Source organism: Macrotis lagotis, chromosome 4 (genome assembly GCF_037893015.1).
Source record: "Macrotis lagotis isolate mMagLag1 chromosome 4, bilby.v1.9.chrom.fasta, whole genome shotgun sequence".
Classification (NCBI taxonomy): domain Eukaryota; kingdom Metazoa; phylum Chordata; class Mammalia; order Peramelemorphia; family Peramelidae; genus Macrotis; species Macrotis lagotis.
In genome coordinates this window covers 47093560-47110590 of record NC_133661.1, presented here as the reverse complement: position 1 = coordinate 47110590, position 17031 = coordinate 47093560, and the positions used below count along the sequence as shown (strand labels likewise).

The 17031-nt window shown below is 44.1% G+C and overlaps 1 protein-coding gene across 3 annotated transcripts in view; it reads right to left on the bottom strand.

Moving 5' to 3' along the window:
* CD276 (CD276 molecule) overlaps positions 1-17031 on the bottom strand; it is an 82919-nt gene that overhangs the window by 15012 nt on the left and 50876 nt on the right. For all 3 annotated transcript variants that reach the window (XM_074232676.1, XM_074232678.1, XM_074232677.1), the window contains 2 exons: positions 2528-2642; positions 214-564 (listed from right to left, as the gene is read on the bottom strand). In XM_074232676.1, the coding sequence (XP_074088777.1) occupies positions 214-564; positions 2528-2588 (412 nt within the window). In that variant the 5' untranslated portion in view covers positions 2589-2642. The remainder of the gene's footprint in view (positions 1-213; positions 565-2527; positions 2643-17031) is intronic.

Here is a 17031-nt window from a genome sequence, read left to right as displayed (position 1 = left end):
TTCTTGGCCACAGAGGCTTTTGCAATCTACCGAAGCCCCCAAAGCCTTTTCAGAATAATGTTTTCTAAATGCATGCAAGAAAATGCATAGGCTTATAAAGGAAACCAAGCATACTGAAATAGATATCAAAATATTTTTTAAAATTCATAGACACTTTAGAGACAGTGAGGATGAAGGAAGGAGCCCCCTCCCCACTGCTCCCCCCGGTCTCACCAGCCACCTGCAGGCTGACGGCAGCGCTGCTGTAGTGCTGGATCTGCACGAAGCAGGTGAAGCTGCCCTCGTCGGCGATTTGCACGTGGTGCAGCAGGAGGGAGACGTTGCCTTGTGCCAGCTGGTCATAGAAGAGGGCAGTCCGGTTGGCATAGGCACTGCCCTGGTCAGCCAGCTGGTCCTGGCCCTGACTGAAGCTATGGACCAGCCGCTTGGTGTCTGTCAGCTGCCAGATGAGGCTGAGTTGGGCAAGGGTGAAGTTGGGGCCAGGCAGGAAGGAGCAAGGCAAGGTGGCATTTGAGTCCACCATCGCCACCACAGGCTCATCGGGGACCATGATCTCCACCGCACCTAAAGGGCGAGGGGGGGGGGGGGAATGAGTGTAGTTACTGAGCCACAAGCTTCTCCTGGAGAGCCCTCCCTGGGACCCCTCCAGCATCTGAGCTGAAGAAGGACCAATGCAGGCAGGTCCTCTCCACCAGCTTGGTCCTTTCCTCCTACTCCCTCACCCTGCTATTCACCTCCCGTCTCTCCCTGCCCTTTTCATTCTGCTCTCAAAGCAAAAGTCTTTGAATTTCCCTAATAGACAGTGGAGTAGGATTTTTAAAAAAGCAATAGATTTGGACCCAGAGGATCTGGGTTCAAAGGCTACCTAGTAATCATTACCAACATGTTGGGGAAACCACTGCACCACCTCAGTTTCCTTCACTGTAAAATGAAGAGGCGGCATGCCATGATCTCTAAAGTCCTTTCCAGTTTAAAATCTCTGACATCTCTTGCGATGTCCTTATCTCAGCCTAGGGCACCCTCCCTAGAACCCAGAGCCCAGAACTGGCCCTCTCCTGCTTAGACTCCCTGAACAATCTGGCCTTGATTTGGGGTCTGTCTAGGAAAGAGATGAGAGACACTAGGGTCAAGCCCCTACTACTCCCTCCCCCATTAAAGGGCTCAGATCATAGATTTGAGAGACAATCTTCTCACTTTATTGGGTAGGGATGTGGTTTGCCCAAAGTCACCTAGTAGTAATCAAAAAGAAAAGTAGAATTTGAATTCAGGTCTTTTATGGCTCCATTGGTCTTTCCATTGTGCCAGAAATCAGAAGTTGGAGGGGTGGGAGTTGAGAATCAGGGAGAGGGTAGGGAAGCAGGAGAGAGAGAAAGAAGGGTCCTTAAGGTTTTCCAATGCCCCCCACACCCATCCCCTGATCTTCAGGCACTTGACCCATGTCCGGATGCCAGAGAGAGAGAGAGAGAGAGAGAGAGAGAGAGAGAGAGAGAGAGAACCTGGGAGAGCTGGAAGAGCGTCATTCCCACGACCACCACCAGAGGACGCTAAAGGCTTAGGGAAGACCAAAGGTCTGCAGTGATGGAGCAGAGGCGGCTCAGGGTCTCAATGACCAATGACCTGCCCCCCCCCCGCGCCCCCAGGACTCTGACTGACTCTGTCTCTCTGTATGTCTGTCTGTCTCTCATTCTGTTTTTCTGTCTCTCTCCCCCTTGTCTCTCTTCTCTCTCTCTCTCTCTCTCTCTCTCTCTCTCTCTCTCTCCTCTCTGTCTGTTTTTGTCTCTCTCCCTGTCTCCCTGTCTCTCTCTGTCTCTCCCCTCTCTCTCTCTCTCTCATTCTGTTTCTCTGTCTCTCTCCCCCTTGTCTCTCTTCTTTCCTCTCTCTGTCTCTCTGTCTCTCTGTCTCTCTCTCCTCTCTCCTCTCTCCTCTCTCTCGCCGACAGTCTTTGCTCCCTCACTTTGGCAGTCCATCCTACATTGCTGATACTCTTCCTATGAGGACTCTCCTTCTACCCCTGCAGCTCAGGCCCCTCTTCATCTTGTCCTCAGAGAGATGCCCAGAGCCCCCTCTTTCTCTGGTGAGCCTCAAACCCAGGCTTCCTGGCCTCAAGCCCAACTCTTCATCCATTTCTGTCTTTTAATGATCATAATATGACATTAGCACTAATAATTCACATTGAGACTACCTTGAGCTTTGCCAAACTCTTTACACTCTTATTTAATCCTTAGATTGGTCACTGGAGTATGATTATCCCCATCTTACCAACAAGTAAGAAGTTAATGATTTATCTAGGGTCATGCACCTAATAAGTATGGAAGGATTTGAACCCAGGTCTTCCTAATTCCAAGACCAATGTTATCATGGTGCCAGCTAACACTTTCCTCAGCACCTGCTAGGTGAGGGCTTCCTGTTTAGCACTGTAGGCCATGGCCTGCTGTCCTCTAGGAGTTCCTCATCTCTCATTCTCAACCCATCCTTCCAAAGACCCAGAATCCTTCCTTCCCCATCCTCCCTCCCCTGTTGACCTTACCTGTCATGCCAAGTAACAGCAAGGCTCCAATTCCTGGGCCCAGCACAGATGGCCACAGCATCTTCTGGGCCAGATAAGGTGTGGGTTAGGCCAGGATCCGCACCTCTACCCTGGACTGAGAAAGAAAAAGAAGTGAAACTAGGGGTCAGGAGATTTTAAATATCACCACAGAACTCCCCCTCCCCAAAACAGAAAGAAATACACCACCACAATACCACTACTTTCTTTTTTTATTAATTTTTATTTAAGGCAATGAGGGTTAGGTGACTTGCCCCAAGGTCACAAATCTAGGCAATTATGAAGTGTCTCATGTCAGATTTGAACTTGGGTCCTCCTGACTGCAAGGCTGGAACCTCCTGGCTCCATTGTACCACCTAGCTGCCGCTGCTGTCACCACCACCACCACCACCATTACCCAATACATGTTCCAACAATCTGTAAACTGTAACTGTCCCCAAAGCCAGGAATTCAATCTTTCACTCCCAAGTCACCAACCACCAACACCCTGTCCAGAAAAATGGAATAGCTCCAGGTCCTCTGTTCTAGAAGCCCCCCAGCCATCATTGAGGGCAGTGACTGCCTTTTCTTTATCTCTGTACACAAGATCTGGAAGGGTCTTCTAGACATTTAATAAATATATGTTGGGGGGTGGCTAGGTGGTGTAGTGGATAAAGCACTGGCCTTGGAGTCAGGAGTACCTGGGTTCAAATCCGGTCTCAGACACTCAATAATCACATAGCCGTGTGGCCTTGGGCAAGCCACTTAACCCCATTTGCCTTGCAAAAACAAAAAACAAAATAATAATAATAATAATAATAATAATAATAATAATAATAAATAAATAAATAAATAAATAAATAGATAGATAGATAAATAGATAAATAAATAAATAAATAAATGTTGGATTAAATGGCCTGATTTGGGCCTCTGCTGATAGTTTGCTCACCTAGACAGCTAACCTTTCTCTAACCTAGGCAGATGGTACCTCAGTCCATTAGTGGGTTTAAGCCCATGAACTGAGGATTATCTGCCCAGAATGGGCAGGTTAGCTGTCTGGCTGAGCAAGCCAATAGTCCTCAATAGTCCTTATGCCTACCAGCAATAGAGAGCTGGTCTCACTGGCAAGAAGACCAGGGTTCAAGTGCTGCCTCTGCCATTTATTGTCTGTGTCATTCGACTAGAGCAGGAGTAGGGATCCTTTTGTCTGCCAAGGGCCATTTAGATACTATAACATCATTTGTGGGTATATTTCATCAAACATTTAATTAATTCACTCCTAAATTTCACTCCTAGATTTATTGAATTTTGAGTCCCACCTATGGTTGCCTTGGCAACACCAGATCAATACAGACCTCAGGTGGAAGTTCCCCACTCCTGGACTAAGTCTGGAAGATCTGAGTTCAGATCCTGACTCAGGTATCTGCTGACTTCAGGACCCTGGACAAGTCCTTTGGCACCAATTTGCTCATCTAGAGAAATGGCATCCACCTCACAGTTTTGTGACTAAATGAGATAATATCCATAAAGCATAAATGATAGCTATTATTAGTATTAATCTCTAAGCTCCCCAAGCAACTGTCAGCCACTCTCTGTGTCTTACTTTTCTCATCTATAAAATGAAAGAAAAAGGCTCAAGGTCCCTTACGGCTCAAAAAAATAGTCTATTATCTTAAGATCAAACATCCATGAAATCATAGACTTCCCCCCCAAAAAATTGTGAGGTCTCCATGACCCGGACTGAAGTCTGGGGAAAGTTCTTCAGGAAGGTTTCAGACAGGTAGCCCCTCGCCCTAAGCTACTCCAGGTGAGCACTAGGCAGCCAGAGTCCCTGGATCCTCAGGCCAGGAGACTGGCAGAAACATCCGGGAGAAAAGCCAGGGCAGGGGGCTGTCAGAAGCCCATCCCCCCAAGTCCAAGAGCCAGAACAGATGCGGAATTCTGACAGTGCAGGCATCCCTTCTCCTGGGAGAGAGGGTGGGAGGGAGGAGGAGGCCGAGCCTTGGCACCTTCTGCTGGGAGGCAGGCAGCCTGGAGGTTGCTGGCATATTCCCCAGGAGCCATCACTCTCCGCCTCCTCCCAGAGTCGGCCCGAGTGACAGAGAGGGCCCAGGTAAAGCGGGCCCTGTTTGGTGCAGCCTGGCTTGGATGGAGACCCACTTTCGATGCGCCACCTCGATGACCGTGTGAGGGCGGAGGCGAGGCACTGCGGTGAGAGAGAGCTTTCCTTACAGAATGCACCACATCTAAGTGACCCCAGCAAGGGGGCCTGAGGACGAGGGTAGAGCTCCAGAGGGGAAGGGGGCAAACAGAGCAAGTATCGGCCCCTCCACCTCCCCAGCCTGCTTGTCTCTCCATCCACCCCTCCAGGACCCCCATCCAGAAACAAATCCTTCTAGAATCTCAGAAAAGGGGGAGATGAGAAATAAGAGAAAGAGAGACAGACAGAGAGAACTGGAAGGAAAGAGGGAGGAAGAAGGGGAGGAAGAAAGGAAGAGAGGAACAGAGACAAAGAGGAGGTGGAGGGAGAGAGAAACAAAGGCAGAAAGATGGAGACAGAGAAAAACCCAGAGGGAGAGGAGACAGGAGAAAGGAGAAGGAGGAAGAAAGGGGAAGAGGAAAGAGAAGGGGGGGAAGAGGAAGGAAGAAGGGGGGAAATAGAGAGGAAAGAGGGAGAAAGAAAGGCAAAAAGAGAAACAAAGACAGAAACAGGGACAGACATAGAAAGGGGGTGGAGGGAGAGAGACAAATTCAGAAGGAGAGAAGACAAGAGAAGAGAAGGAGGAGGAGGAAGAGGAGGGGGAGTGAGGAAGAAGGAGGAAAGAGAAGGAAAGAAACACAGAAGGAAGAAATAGAGAAAGAGGAAGGGAGAAGAAGACAAAAAAGAGAAAAAAGATAGAACGGGGCAGCCAGAGAAAAGAGGTGGAAAGAAAAAGAATGAAAAGGAGAAAGAGACAGAGTCAGTCTATAAAGAGCTTATTATAAGGATCATTTTCAAATATGTGAGAAGAGGAGAGAAGCCATGGATTTGGGGTCAGTGACTCCAGATCTGCCACCTATTAGACAGATGTGTGACTTTGGATAAGTCATTGCCTGACCCTACGCAGTTTCCTCATCTGTAAAACCAATAGGCTGGATCTCCTGATAGAGAGGTGACAGACTCCATGTGAGAGAAAAAATAAATACTTGTAAACTGAGAATATTTTTTTTCAAATTTTAAAAATTTCTTCATTGTTTTTTATTTGAGGGAACTGGACTAGATGATTTCTAAATCCCCATCCAAATCTAAATGAGGTCATGCAGAATTCACACACGCACACACACACACACACACACACACACACACACACACACACTGGCAATCCAGACTCTGCTCAGAGTGGACTCTGCCCTCCAGAGCAGCCTGCTCCATTTTCGAACCACATCAGATCTTTAGGAAATTGGACCTAAAACTGAGCCTGAAAATAATATCTCAACCTCTGTCCATCGGTGACTTGAATTCAGCTTTCCTGTTGCCCTTGCATCTTTCCCTTCTCCAGTGACTTGAAATGATTCCTATGTGGCACACTTGAACATGATTTTGGGCAAGCTCATCTGTTTACTCCATGTTTTCAAAGTCTGCCCTGAAATGTGGCAGACAGAAACGAACAGTATCCCTAAGACGCAGCCTTCCCCGGGCAAACCATATAGCCTGACTATCACCTCCCTGGTATTAGGGAGCTTCTATTCAGGTCACTGAAAACTCCATCCATGTTATTGCTTTTTTAATTATAATTTTTGTTAACTTAGAATCTTTTATTTTTTTCTTTACAAGGATATTCAAGTTTTTAAAAGGCAGCCTGGAAGGGGCAATAGTCTCTAATAGTCCATGTGAAGCCAGCAAGGAAGACTCTGGAGGCAGGTGGGGCGTCTAAGGGTCCTCTACACTGAGTAATTAGTTGTATACTGAAAGCAAAGAATCGGTAAGGTCAGTCCTGTGGAGGCCCAAGATTGGATCCCAGAGTCCAAGGCATTTCTAAGCCTCAGTTTCTCTTAGGAGGGTCATTCATTCACCCAACAAGCTTGAACTTGGGCTGGAAGCTTGATCCTGTTATCTTAGAGGACAACATATTGTTCCCTGGGAAAGCCTCAATTTCTTTTCCTGGCCTCACCAGCAGTTTCCTACCTTGTCCCCCTCCCCAGCATTTTAGAGTCAATGGTTTTCCCCATCTCAAGAGTTCAGAGATGCCTAACCCAGAATTTACCCCATTGCAGGGAAGCAACTGCAGGGGAGAAGTCCAGGTGTATCATGCCTCAACCTGGCAGGACAGATCCTAATCCAGGAATGCCTTCCCCTCCTCCCAGAAAGGTCCAATCTTCTCTCTGTCCTAGGGATCTCCAAGTATGATGCTTGGACACAGGACATCATAGCAACAAGCTGGATGAGTTCAGAACTGGAAGACCTGGTTTCTAATCCCACCATCAACATTTCCTAGCTGTGTAACCTTGGGCAAATTACTATACCAGAGTCTCAATTCCCTCATCTATAAAATAGGAATAATAAGAATAATAATAATAATATATGCACTGGTCTACTTCACAGAGTTGTTGTGAGGTGGCATTCTTTGTGACCTTTAAACCACTACAGAAATTAGTATAATCATTAGATCAGAAACAGTAGCATCCTCTGCATCCCTTGTCTGGCAAGGTTGGCTACAGGATCGACCTTAAATGAGGCAATGAGGCGATGCAGAGGATGGAATTATAGAATCAGAAAGGACTGCATTCAACTCTAGCCTCAGATACTTTCAACCTGTGTGACTGTGGACAAGTCACTTAACTCCTCTATGCCTTTCCCCATTTTTTGATGGAGGTAATTATAACATCAATCGCCCAACGGTTTTGTGAAGATCAAAGGAGATCATACAAGGAAAGTACTTTGCAAACTTTGACAATAGAAAGCTTAATGTTTGAAGAAAGGAATGATGTGAAAGACCAAGTTCCTCTCTCTTTCCCAATTAATTACTTGCTTGATCAATTAATTAATTGGATATTGGATATATAATTGCATATATGACTGAAAAAATAAGTGAAAGGATGAATAAATAAATAAATGAATAAATAGGTGATAAATAAATGCCAATTTGCCTTTTCAGCCTGAAATTCCACCATGAGAGCATCATTTCTTTGGGTTAAGACATTCTGTCTTTCAGAAACTCCTGCTAAATACAGATGCCCTTGAAAGAGATTATTCAATTTGTTGATCCCCCCTATCAATCACTGTCCCTTACTTCAGAATAGTTAATCAGGCAAGCACAATAGGGCCTAGAAAACAAAGAGCATAAGAAATAAAGCATAAGAAGATTGGGAAGGGGGTGGCTAGGTGGCGCAGTGGATAGAGCACCAGCCCTGGAATCAAGAGTACCTGAGTTCAAATCCAGCTTCAGACACTTAATAATTACCTAACTGTGTGGCCTTGGGCAAGCCACTTAACTCCATTTACCTTGCAAAAACCTAAAAAAAAAAAGATTGGGAAGGTAGGAAGGGGCCAAATAATGAAGGGTCTAAACGTCAAACAGGATTTTGTCTTTGATCTGGAGGTAAGAGGGAGCCAATGAGGTTTACTGAGTAGTGACATGGTCTGACCTGTGCTTAAGAAAGATCCCTTTGGCAGCTGAGGAGATGGGTTGGATTTGAGGAGGAACTACAGATAAGGAGATGAATCACAAGGCTACTACCATGGTCTGTGGATTTTCTTCTCAAATCTTCCTAAAGAAATATGTCTATTTTTCTCCTCTTTCCATCTCAAATCCTACTCTTATGGCAAACTAAACTTCTACCTGTAAATGCCATCCCCAAATCTCACCACGACAGAGTAGATGAGACTGGGTTGTTTTCTTCTTTCTGTATCCAGAGCCTTAAATATTGCGGGGGGGAGTAGACCTGTGATTTTATTGGTCTAAGGGAACTCCCAGTGAGAAAATGACCTTTTTCAATACTGATCACCAACCACTCCTGTCTCTGACCCCTACTAGCCAGGTGATCTTGGGCAAGTCTCTTAACTTTACTGGACCTAGGCTTGCTCAACTACAAAACTGGACTCATGATCTGTGAAGTCTCTTACAGGTCTTCATCTCAGAGAGATGTCTAGAGCCCTGAGAAGCTAAATGACTTATCTAAGGCTACACAGCCAGTCTGTCAAAAGTGGAACTTGAACTCGTCTTCTTTCCCCCAAGGTCAATGCCTTGCTACTTCTCAGTTAATTCTTAATCAATGTTTACTGAATTAGGTGTAATTTCTTTCCCAGTAGACTCTAAAGGGTGTGGACCACAGGATAGGAGAAGTTCCCATAGGCTCCAGAGTTAACATTTTCCAGGTGGGGTAGTAAGATTGGGAAAGATATTAAAAAAAAGGAGGGGGGGAAGTTTTATAACAATCTCCATTATAGGTCTGAGATTTAAAGTGATCAGGTGAACTGTGAATGATTAAATATGAAAAAGGAATGGACAGAGCACTACCCCAAGTCTCCTACCAGGTCAGAAACAGAAACAAATCACACAGGCACACAGGCACAGACACACACACACACACACACACACACACACACACACACACGCACACCCCAGACACTAGACACTCAGAGCACAAATATACTCTTACAAAGCATGATAATCTAATAACAAGACTAGTTTTCTGACAGACAGGGCATGGCTTGCCAGGAGGACTATTTGTGAAGAAGACAACTCATTTGAACATATGAGTTCGGATATATTTGTTACCAAAATAGGCTCATTATTTTATAATTCTACCCTCTCAAACAGACCACAGACCAATACAGTAATAACAATAAAACAAACATTTGTTGAGTCTGTGTGCTTTTGTATTTGTTAAATTCATTATTAAAAAGATTTTTAAAAAATCTTTTAAAGAATTTATTATGTTGGTGCTAGTAATACACAAATTTTCTCAGAACAACATTGTGCTTGACCTCAAGAAGCTTCCATTTTAGAAGAAAAATAATCATTGTTCCTGCCCTCAAGAAGCTTCCCTTCTGGAAGAATGATAATAATGATGATAGTAGACATTTACATAGAACTTTAGATCACATAAATGGTCTCATTGAAGCCTGACAACAAACCTGGAAAATAGAAGATTATTATCTCCATTTTACAGATGAGTTAACTGAAGTAGAGGGAGGTTGAGTTTACTTATCAGAAGTCATATGTGAGTTAAATTGTTATTTAGTCCAAAGAAGAGCTCATATTGAAATGAGAGACTCTAGTCTCTCTTTTTGGAGGGCCTAGTTAGGGCTCTCTGATTTAAGATCACCTGTGTGACCTTGGGCAAAAAAAAATCTCAACATCTCAGAGCCTCACTTGGAAAATAAAAGAATCAGATTAAACAATCTTCAGAGGCAGTTCCAGATCTAGAGATGCGGTGATTGTGGTAGTACCTAGTCAGGACCTTGAAGAATAAGAATTTGCCATCATAGAATGCTAGAAGAGACTTTAGAGGTGAGGCTCACTAGGCCAACTCCCCCACTTTACAGATGAAGACAGTAGTAAAAGTGACTTGACCAAGGCTACACAGCTAGGTGGTAACAAAGCTGGAACCAAAATCTAGGGCTCCTAATTTCCAGATGAGTGCTTTTTTTTCTCTATACCACTGGGTAACAAAACCCCACAAAACACACACACACACACACACGCGCGCGCGAGCGCGCGCGCTTGCGGGGCAGAGGAAGGAGAAGGAAGGAAAAGACTCCTGTTCCCTTACAAAGCTATCCAATGGAGCTGTATGGAAAGGAAGTTACCTATTTCCCCTTCTTTAATGATATCCAGCTCTCCCTCCAAAGGGAAATAATAAAAGATATTAAAAGTGTCTTCCCTGAAACATGGTCAAGAATTGGTTGTGACAAATGAATGGGACCACAGCCCAGTCATTCTGAGACTAGGGTAGCTCCCGTGAATCAGAGGGCAGTTACTAACCGACCTTGGAATTTTGACCCCAGAGATCTCTGCTTCTATTTGGTTTGACCTGAACCTCCAGATCAGGGGCTCAGAATGAAAATGATACCCTACCCTTCCCTACCACTACCACTGCATCCCATTCTCCGAGGGGCTCAGAGACAGGGAGGGAGTATCTTTTCTCAAGGTCACACAGCAAGTCAAGGATAAAGTTGACAGAGAATGCAGTATTCTTGCTCCAATTTGTGTGTTTAGATGATTAATAATAATAATAATAATAAATCATTTTAAAGAGGTTTATGCCATTTTTATCTTCATAACAATCCTGGAAGGAAGGTGCTATCCACATTTTACAGATGAAGATGAGGCAGAAAAAGGTTAAGTGACTTGCATAGTCATTTATACAGCTAATATAGTGTCAGAGGTTGAATTTAGTTTAGGTCTATCCTAAACTCCAGGCCTACTTCTCAAACCACTGCCCCCACCTAGCTGCCGATGGCGAGGATCTGAGGACTCTTCTCAACACCCCACCCCAGAACAGGAATGAAATTACAACAGGCAGGAACTACTCTTCTAACTGGGGAACCCCCCCTTAACTGATTAAGGCAAATGACTAGGAACTGGTGCCAATCAATACTGCTAAGCACCCATCAATCCTAATTGTATAGGCATGGAAGTCTGAGTGGCTTCGGGGCCAGCTTGCTGTCCAGGTGTCCAAGGCCGGAAAGGCCATATCACTACCCCACTTCCTCCCCGAACACCTCCTGTTCAAAAGCCGGATGCTGCAGAACCACTCAAGCCAGATGTCTCTCCCTCTCCATTCATGACTGTTTCCTCAGTTGATACCACATCCTGCCTGACAAGGGACCACTACAAGTGAAGGAAAAGCTGCTATTTCCTCTAGGATTCCCTCACAGGCATCTCTAGAACCACCCCAGGGTTAATAAAGAAACAATCTTGATTATATCTTAGATCAACAGACTGAGGCTCGGACAATCCCTTTGATTCTTTCCTCTTCCTTCCAGCTTCTCTCCCCCTCAATCCCATCACCAATCCTAGCCCCCTCCTGCTCTACAGGGCTTTTCACTGGCATCATTCAGATCCAGAGGGGCAGGTATAGGGGAAAGAAAGGTAGACTAGAGATAACAAGAAACATAGGTAAAATCTTGTCTCCACAACTTACTAGTTGTGTGATTAGTCACAACCTTTCTCAACCACACTTTTCTCAGATTAAAGATGTAAAGAATGTCTTCTGTTCCTTATCTCTAAAGATTGTTGAAAAGATTAAGAGATGATGGAAACTAGGTTACAGATGATAGATCGTTAAAAAGAATAGACAGACAGTGACAGAAAGATGATTTATTAAGTATTTAAAAAGTGTCAGACATTTTGCCTATGGATTGGGGGCTCCTAATCTGGACAGGGGCAGAATCTAAGAATTTTTTGATATTTTGATTAAATGTATTTCAACAAAATTGATTTCTTTTATAATCCTATGTATTTTATTTTATGCATTTTAAAGCAATACCCTGAAAAGGGAGCAATGGTTTCACCTAATGACCAAAGGGGTCTTTAACACAAAATAAGAACTCCTGATAAATATTATGTAGAAAGTAAAATTTCAACCCTTGAAGTAATATAAATAACAAGCATTATTATTGTTATTATTAAGGAATAGGCCCTTCCATTAGTGTAAAGAATTCTCAGATGAAAAGCCTCCTCCCCAATATAGATGAGCACCTTCTCTGCTACCTGGAACTTTAGCATCGTTTAGGGTTAAGTAAGCATGTAGCAGAGGCAAGTCTTAGCCCAGGTCTTCTTGACTCCAAAAACTGATTCTCTATCCGTTTATGTCATGTTACCTCTGAATTATTGTTATTATCATCATCATCTGCCCATCCATCCATCCATCACATTTATCTATCCATCCATTCATCCCACCCCATCTATCCATCCATCCAAATATCCATCCACTTATCCACCCTATCCATCCACCCCATCCATCCTTCTACCATTCTACCCCACCCACCCACCCATCCATCCATCCATCCATCCATCCATCCATCCATCCAACCATTCCCCCTTACTGCCCTCCCCCCAGATTCTCCCTCACTGAGTCATCCTACACATGCTGTCAGATCAATCTTCCTAACAATGTTCAGTTCTACTCTCCAAGTGCCCCTTTTTTAATGGATGGCATTTTGCTTTCTATGTCAAGCCCCAGGGCCTGCAGAGCCTCACCCCAACATCCATGGTTACTCAGAAGAGATCTGGCCTGCTATTTCATACTGGAGAAAACAAGAGGATGAAGAATGCATGTTGTTTAGAAATATGATTTACAGTTAGACAGGAAATCCATTGAATTAGGCCATTGGGATATGATATGTATCTTGGACAGACATGGAAAGTGAGCTAGGCCCAGAATTGAACAGGAAGAGGAAAACAGAATTTCATTTAGAAAATTGGGCAGAACTTTCAAAATCCTAAGATGCTTTTCATTGCAATATCATACCTTTAAAAAAACACTAATAGTCTCCTGAATTATGGAACAGTCAAATCTCAGAGGAATCATAATACAGGGTCAGCTAGGTGGCTCAGTAGGCAGAGGACGGGTCCTGGAATCAGGAGGACCTGAGTTCAAATCCAGCCTTAGACTTGACACTTACTAGCTATGTCATCCTGGGCAAGTCACTTAACTCAGAATGCCTCAAACAAGAAAAGAAAGGAAAAAGACTCAGTAATACATTTGACCTAAAAGTCCCTGGAAAGATACCTGACTGGTATAAGTAGACCATAGTATGCTATTGATGATGACACATAAACCATGTGGAAAAGACATGATGGAGGTCATGGAACTCTAGCAAAACATGTGAACATGTAGAGAAAGATGTGGATATGGAGTAGAAGAGAGGGATCAGAGGGGAACAGTTGGAATGGGTCATAGATAGCCTCCAAATGATAACTAAGCTCTCAAAAAGTGACAGGGCAGCATGGGGCACCCAGTCTCTTGAGAGGTCTACCAGCTAAGTTACCACCCCATTTGTTTCATCTAGAATGGTCTCTCTAGTCAGATTACTGGGAAATGAAGGAGAAGTATGGGGGTGGGGAGAGAAAAGAGAGGGGAAATGGGTTTGCTTAGAAGAGTGGTGCCCACCACCTTAGAGTGATGCCCTTTGCCCCCAAAAAAGCAGGGGCAATTAGTAATATCCCCACCAAGGGACCAGGCTCAGATCTTCTCTGTCTCAGCCACAGCATTACTTAAAAACCGATTGATAGATTGATTGGTTGGTGGAAAATCCAGGTTCATGCCCCCTTTTAGCTGCGGACCCTAACTGGAAAAGTCTTCACCCTAAATATAATCCTACTAATTTTCTATTTGGCCCTAAGCAAGAAATGCCTTTTCCCTGGGACTCAGTATCTGTATCTGTATTGCCACAAGGATGAGAAGGTTATCTATAAGGGCTCATCCAGCCTGGGGAACTTTCTTGTTACAGGCTAAAAGTCCCTGGTTCTATTTTGAAAGCTAGCTCCAACCTCCTCCTCCACTGAAAGCAAAGTGAGAGAAGCGAGTGGCAAGAGTACTAGGGCAGAGGAGGGGGATGGAAGAAGGGAGGGAGGAAAGGGAACAGCATTTATTACTAAGCTCTTGCTATGTGTGTAATAGGCACTGTGCAAAGTGCTTTATAAATATTGCCTCATCGGACAGAGGGAGGGGCAACTGTTCTAGGTCAGTCTATGGGAAACCTTGCCTCACTTGACCCAGGCCATGTTGGTCAGCAATGCCCTTTCAGTTTGTTAACCTCTTCGAGAGATTCAGAGCCCATCTGGAGCCAGAACCACCTGGTGATTAGAAAAATCAAATCAGAGATAATGAAAATGAAGTCCTCTAAGCCCCAGGCCCTACCCCTCAGGACCAGGCTCCCCAGTTTAATCCCATCTGCTCCAGTCTCTCCATGCTTACCAGAAGCTCCCGTCTGGACCACCTCTCCTCCCCCACTAAAATGCAGCTAGATGCACAGAACTGAAATTAGTACTCTATTGGTCTGAAAATAGGCCATGCTTTTTCCCCCTAAATATGGCTTATATAAAAGCCAAATGCAGCCTATATTTGGTGTTCTTTTTCAGTGTGCGCTTCTATGTATTTTTTCTTTCAAAGAAATCTCATTTTAGAGGTGCAGCATATATCCTGGGGTGTCCCAAGCTTGGGCAAATAGAGTCCAAACCATGCTTCTTATTGGGTATGCTCTCCATGTCCATGAGCATGTCCTTTCTCCTCCGTTTAAATGTCCTGAGATCAAGGGTTTTTGCCTCCTCTATCAAATTAGGGCTTCTGAAAAGAGAGTCATCTCTGACTCCCACAGAGCCAGGCTTCCCACAGCTGCTGAAATCTGGGAACTATAGGAACTTTCCCTCCTCTCGGCATTTTCCTTCCCTTCTCACCCACCAGGATCCCCCGCCACATCCCAGCCCCTTATTTGACTACCATAGGCTGGCATCGATAATGACTCCCCTGTGCAGCTAGGTGGCGCACTGGATAGAGCACCAGCCCTGGAGTCAGGAGGACCTGAGTTCAAATCTAGCCTCAGACACTTAATAATTTCCTAGCTGTGTGGCCTTGGGCAAGCCACTTAACCCTATTCATTGCCTTGCAAAAACTAAAATACTAATACTAATAATAATACTAATAATAATAATAATAATAATAATAATAATAATGACTCCCCTAAGGCAGCTAGAGCTGGTGGCACTGGGGCTAGAGCCCTGGGTCTGAAGTCAGGAGGACTTCAATTCAAATCCAGCCTCAGACACTTCCTAGATGTGTGACCTTGGGCAAATCACTTCATTTCACCCAGTTTCCTCATCTGCAAAATGAGCTGAAGAAGGAAATGGCAAGCCACTCTCATATCTTTGCCAGGAAAACCTCAAATGGAGTCAAGAAGCTCTGGATATGACTGGACCACAAAAGAGAATTCTCAGTAGCTGTAGGGCTGTCCCGAAGAGAGGGGTTAGTGTTGTTTTGATCGGTGCTGGGAGACTTACAGAGAGGAAGATATAAGGAAAAACTTCCTGACAAATATAACCAGTTCACACCAGCTCAGAGTCAGTTGGGAAATATTGAACCTCAGAAATCAGCAAGTGCTACAAATCAGGGCTTAACTGTTTTTTAATTGTCTAGATCTAATAAAGAAATGAAGAAAACAGTTAATAATTCACATTAAACTTAAATGGATGTCATGTATAATACCCCCTTGAAGAAAGCTGGTTGTTAAACATTTTAACAACACAGTCCTGAGAATGTGTATATTTTCTAAAATAGAATGGGAAACAGTGGGTTTTGCCTCCTAGGAGATCTTCACAGTAAGTTCCTAGGTTTGATGAAGAGAGCATTCTTGTTAGGCTCCAAATTGAATGAGATGGCTTCTAAGATCTTTTCCACCCAAGGGGTTCTGTGATTCCTTGACAAGGTTGGTAAGGCTTATCAGCAAGGCTCTATGACCCAGTTAACCACTGCAGTTAATTGAGGTTCACTACTGACTCACAGTCTCAGGGGATCAAGATTTTTGTGCAGCAAGGAGGAGACATATTCCAAAGAAAACAGTTTTTCATAGATTTTTGTTCAGTGTCTAATCAGACAAAACCTTTTAAGAGCAAATATTGTCCATCCTCTCTTCCTCCTCCTCCCTACTCCAAGCCCCCTGCCAAAGGGGTCCTCCAGGGTGAAGACGCATCTCCTTAAGCACTCGGAACTAGAAGAGATAACAGAACCTGGACACAAAAACTTAACTCTGGAAGAGACATCTGATCATACAAATTAAATCGTAGAATGTCAGAGCTGGAAGAAATCTTAGAGACCATCAAGACCAATACTCTCATGTTATAAGTAAGGAAATTGAGATTTAGAGAAGATAAGAAACTTCCCTATAGTCATAACAACAACTAATGAGTAGGAGTTCTAAGATCATGGAAGATATGAGATCAGTACTTAAGGAAATTAAACTTCTGGATAGTGTGATGTTTCACACAAAACAGTTGAGGCAGGTAGGTCGAGCAATGGAGCTTTTCGGAGCTGGAGTCTGGAAGTCCTGAGTTCAAATACTTCATCAGCCACAGTCCAATGCTCCATGACTTCATCTGAGGTTTTCTTGGCAAAGATACGAGAGTGGTTTGCCATTTTCTTCTCCAGTTAATTTTGCAGATGTGGCAACTTGAAGCAAGCAGCCTATAGCTGTTTAACTATAGGTTACTTACTTAATCCTTCTTTGCCTCAGTTTCTTCATCTGCATAATGAGACAATGAAAGCAATCTATCTGGAAGACTGAAAGAATCAAATGAGATGCCAACTATAACTTGCCTTGAAAACCTATGTAAATGTTAGGTAACAATAATAAGATGCAATAGCCTCAAGGTCTAAGTTTCCATTTCTTGGGGAATTCCATTCTGGGGGTTCTGGAGTTAGGCCCACTGGGATCTCCTGGGGAAATCACAATTGTTGGCTCTTTTCCAAAGATGAATCAGCTCTGGCCCTTGGTTTCCAGAGCCATCTTCTCAAAGCTGCTTTCA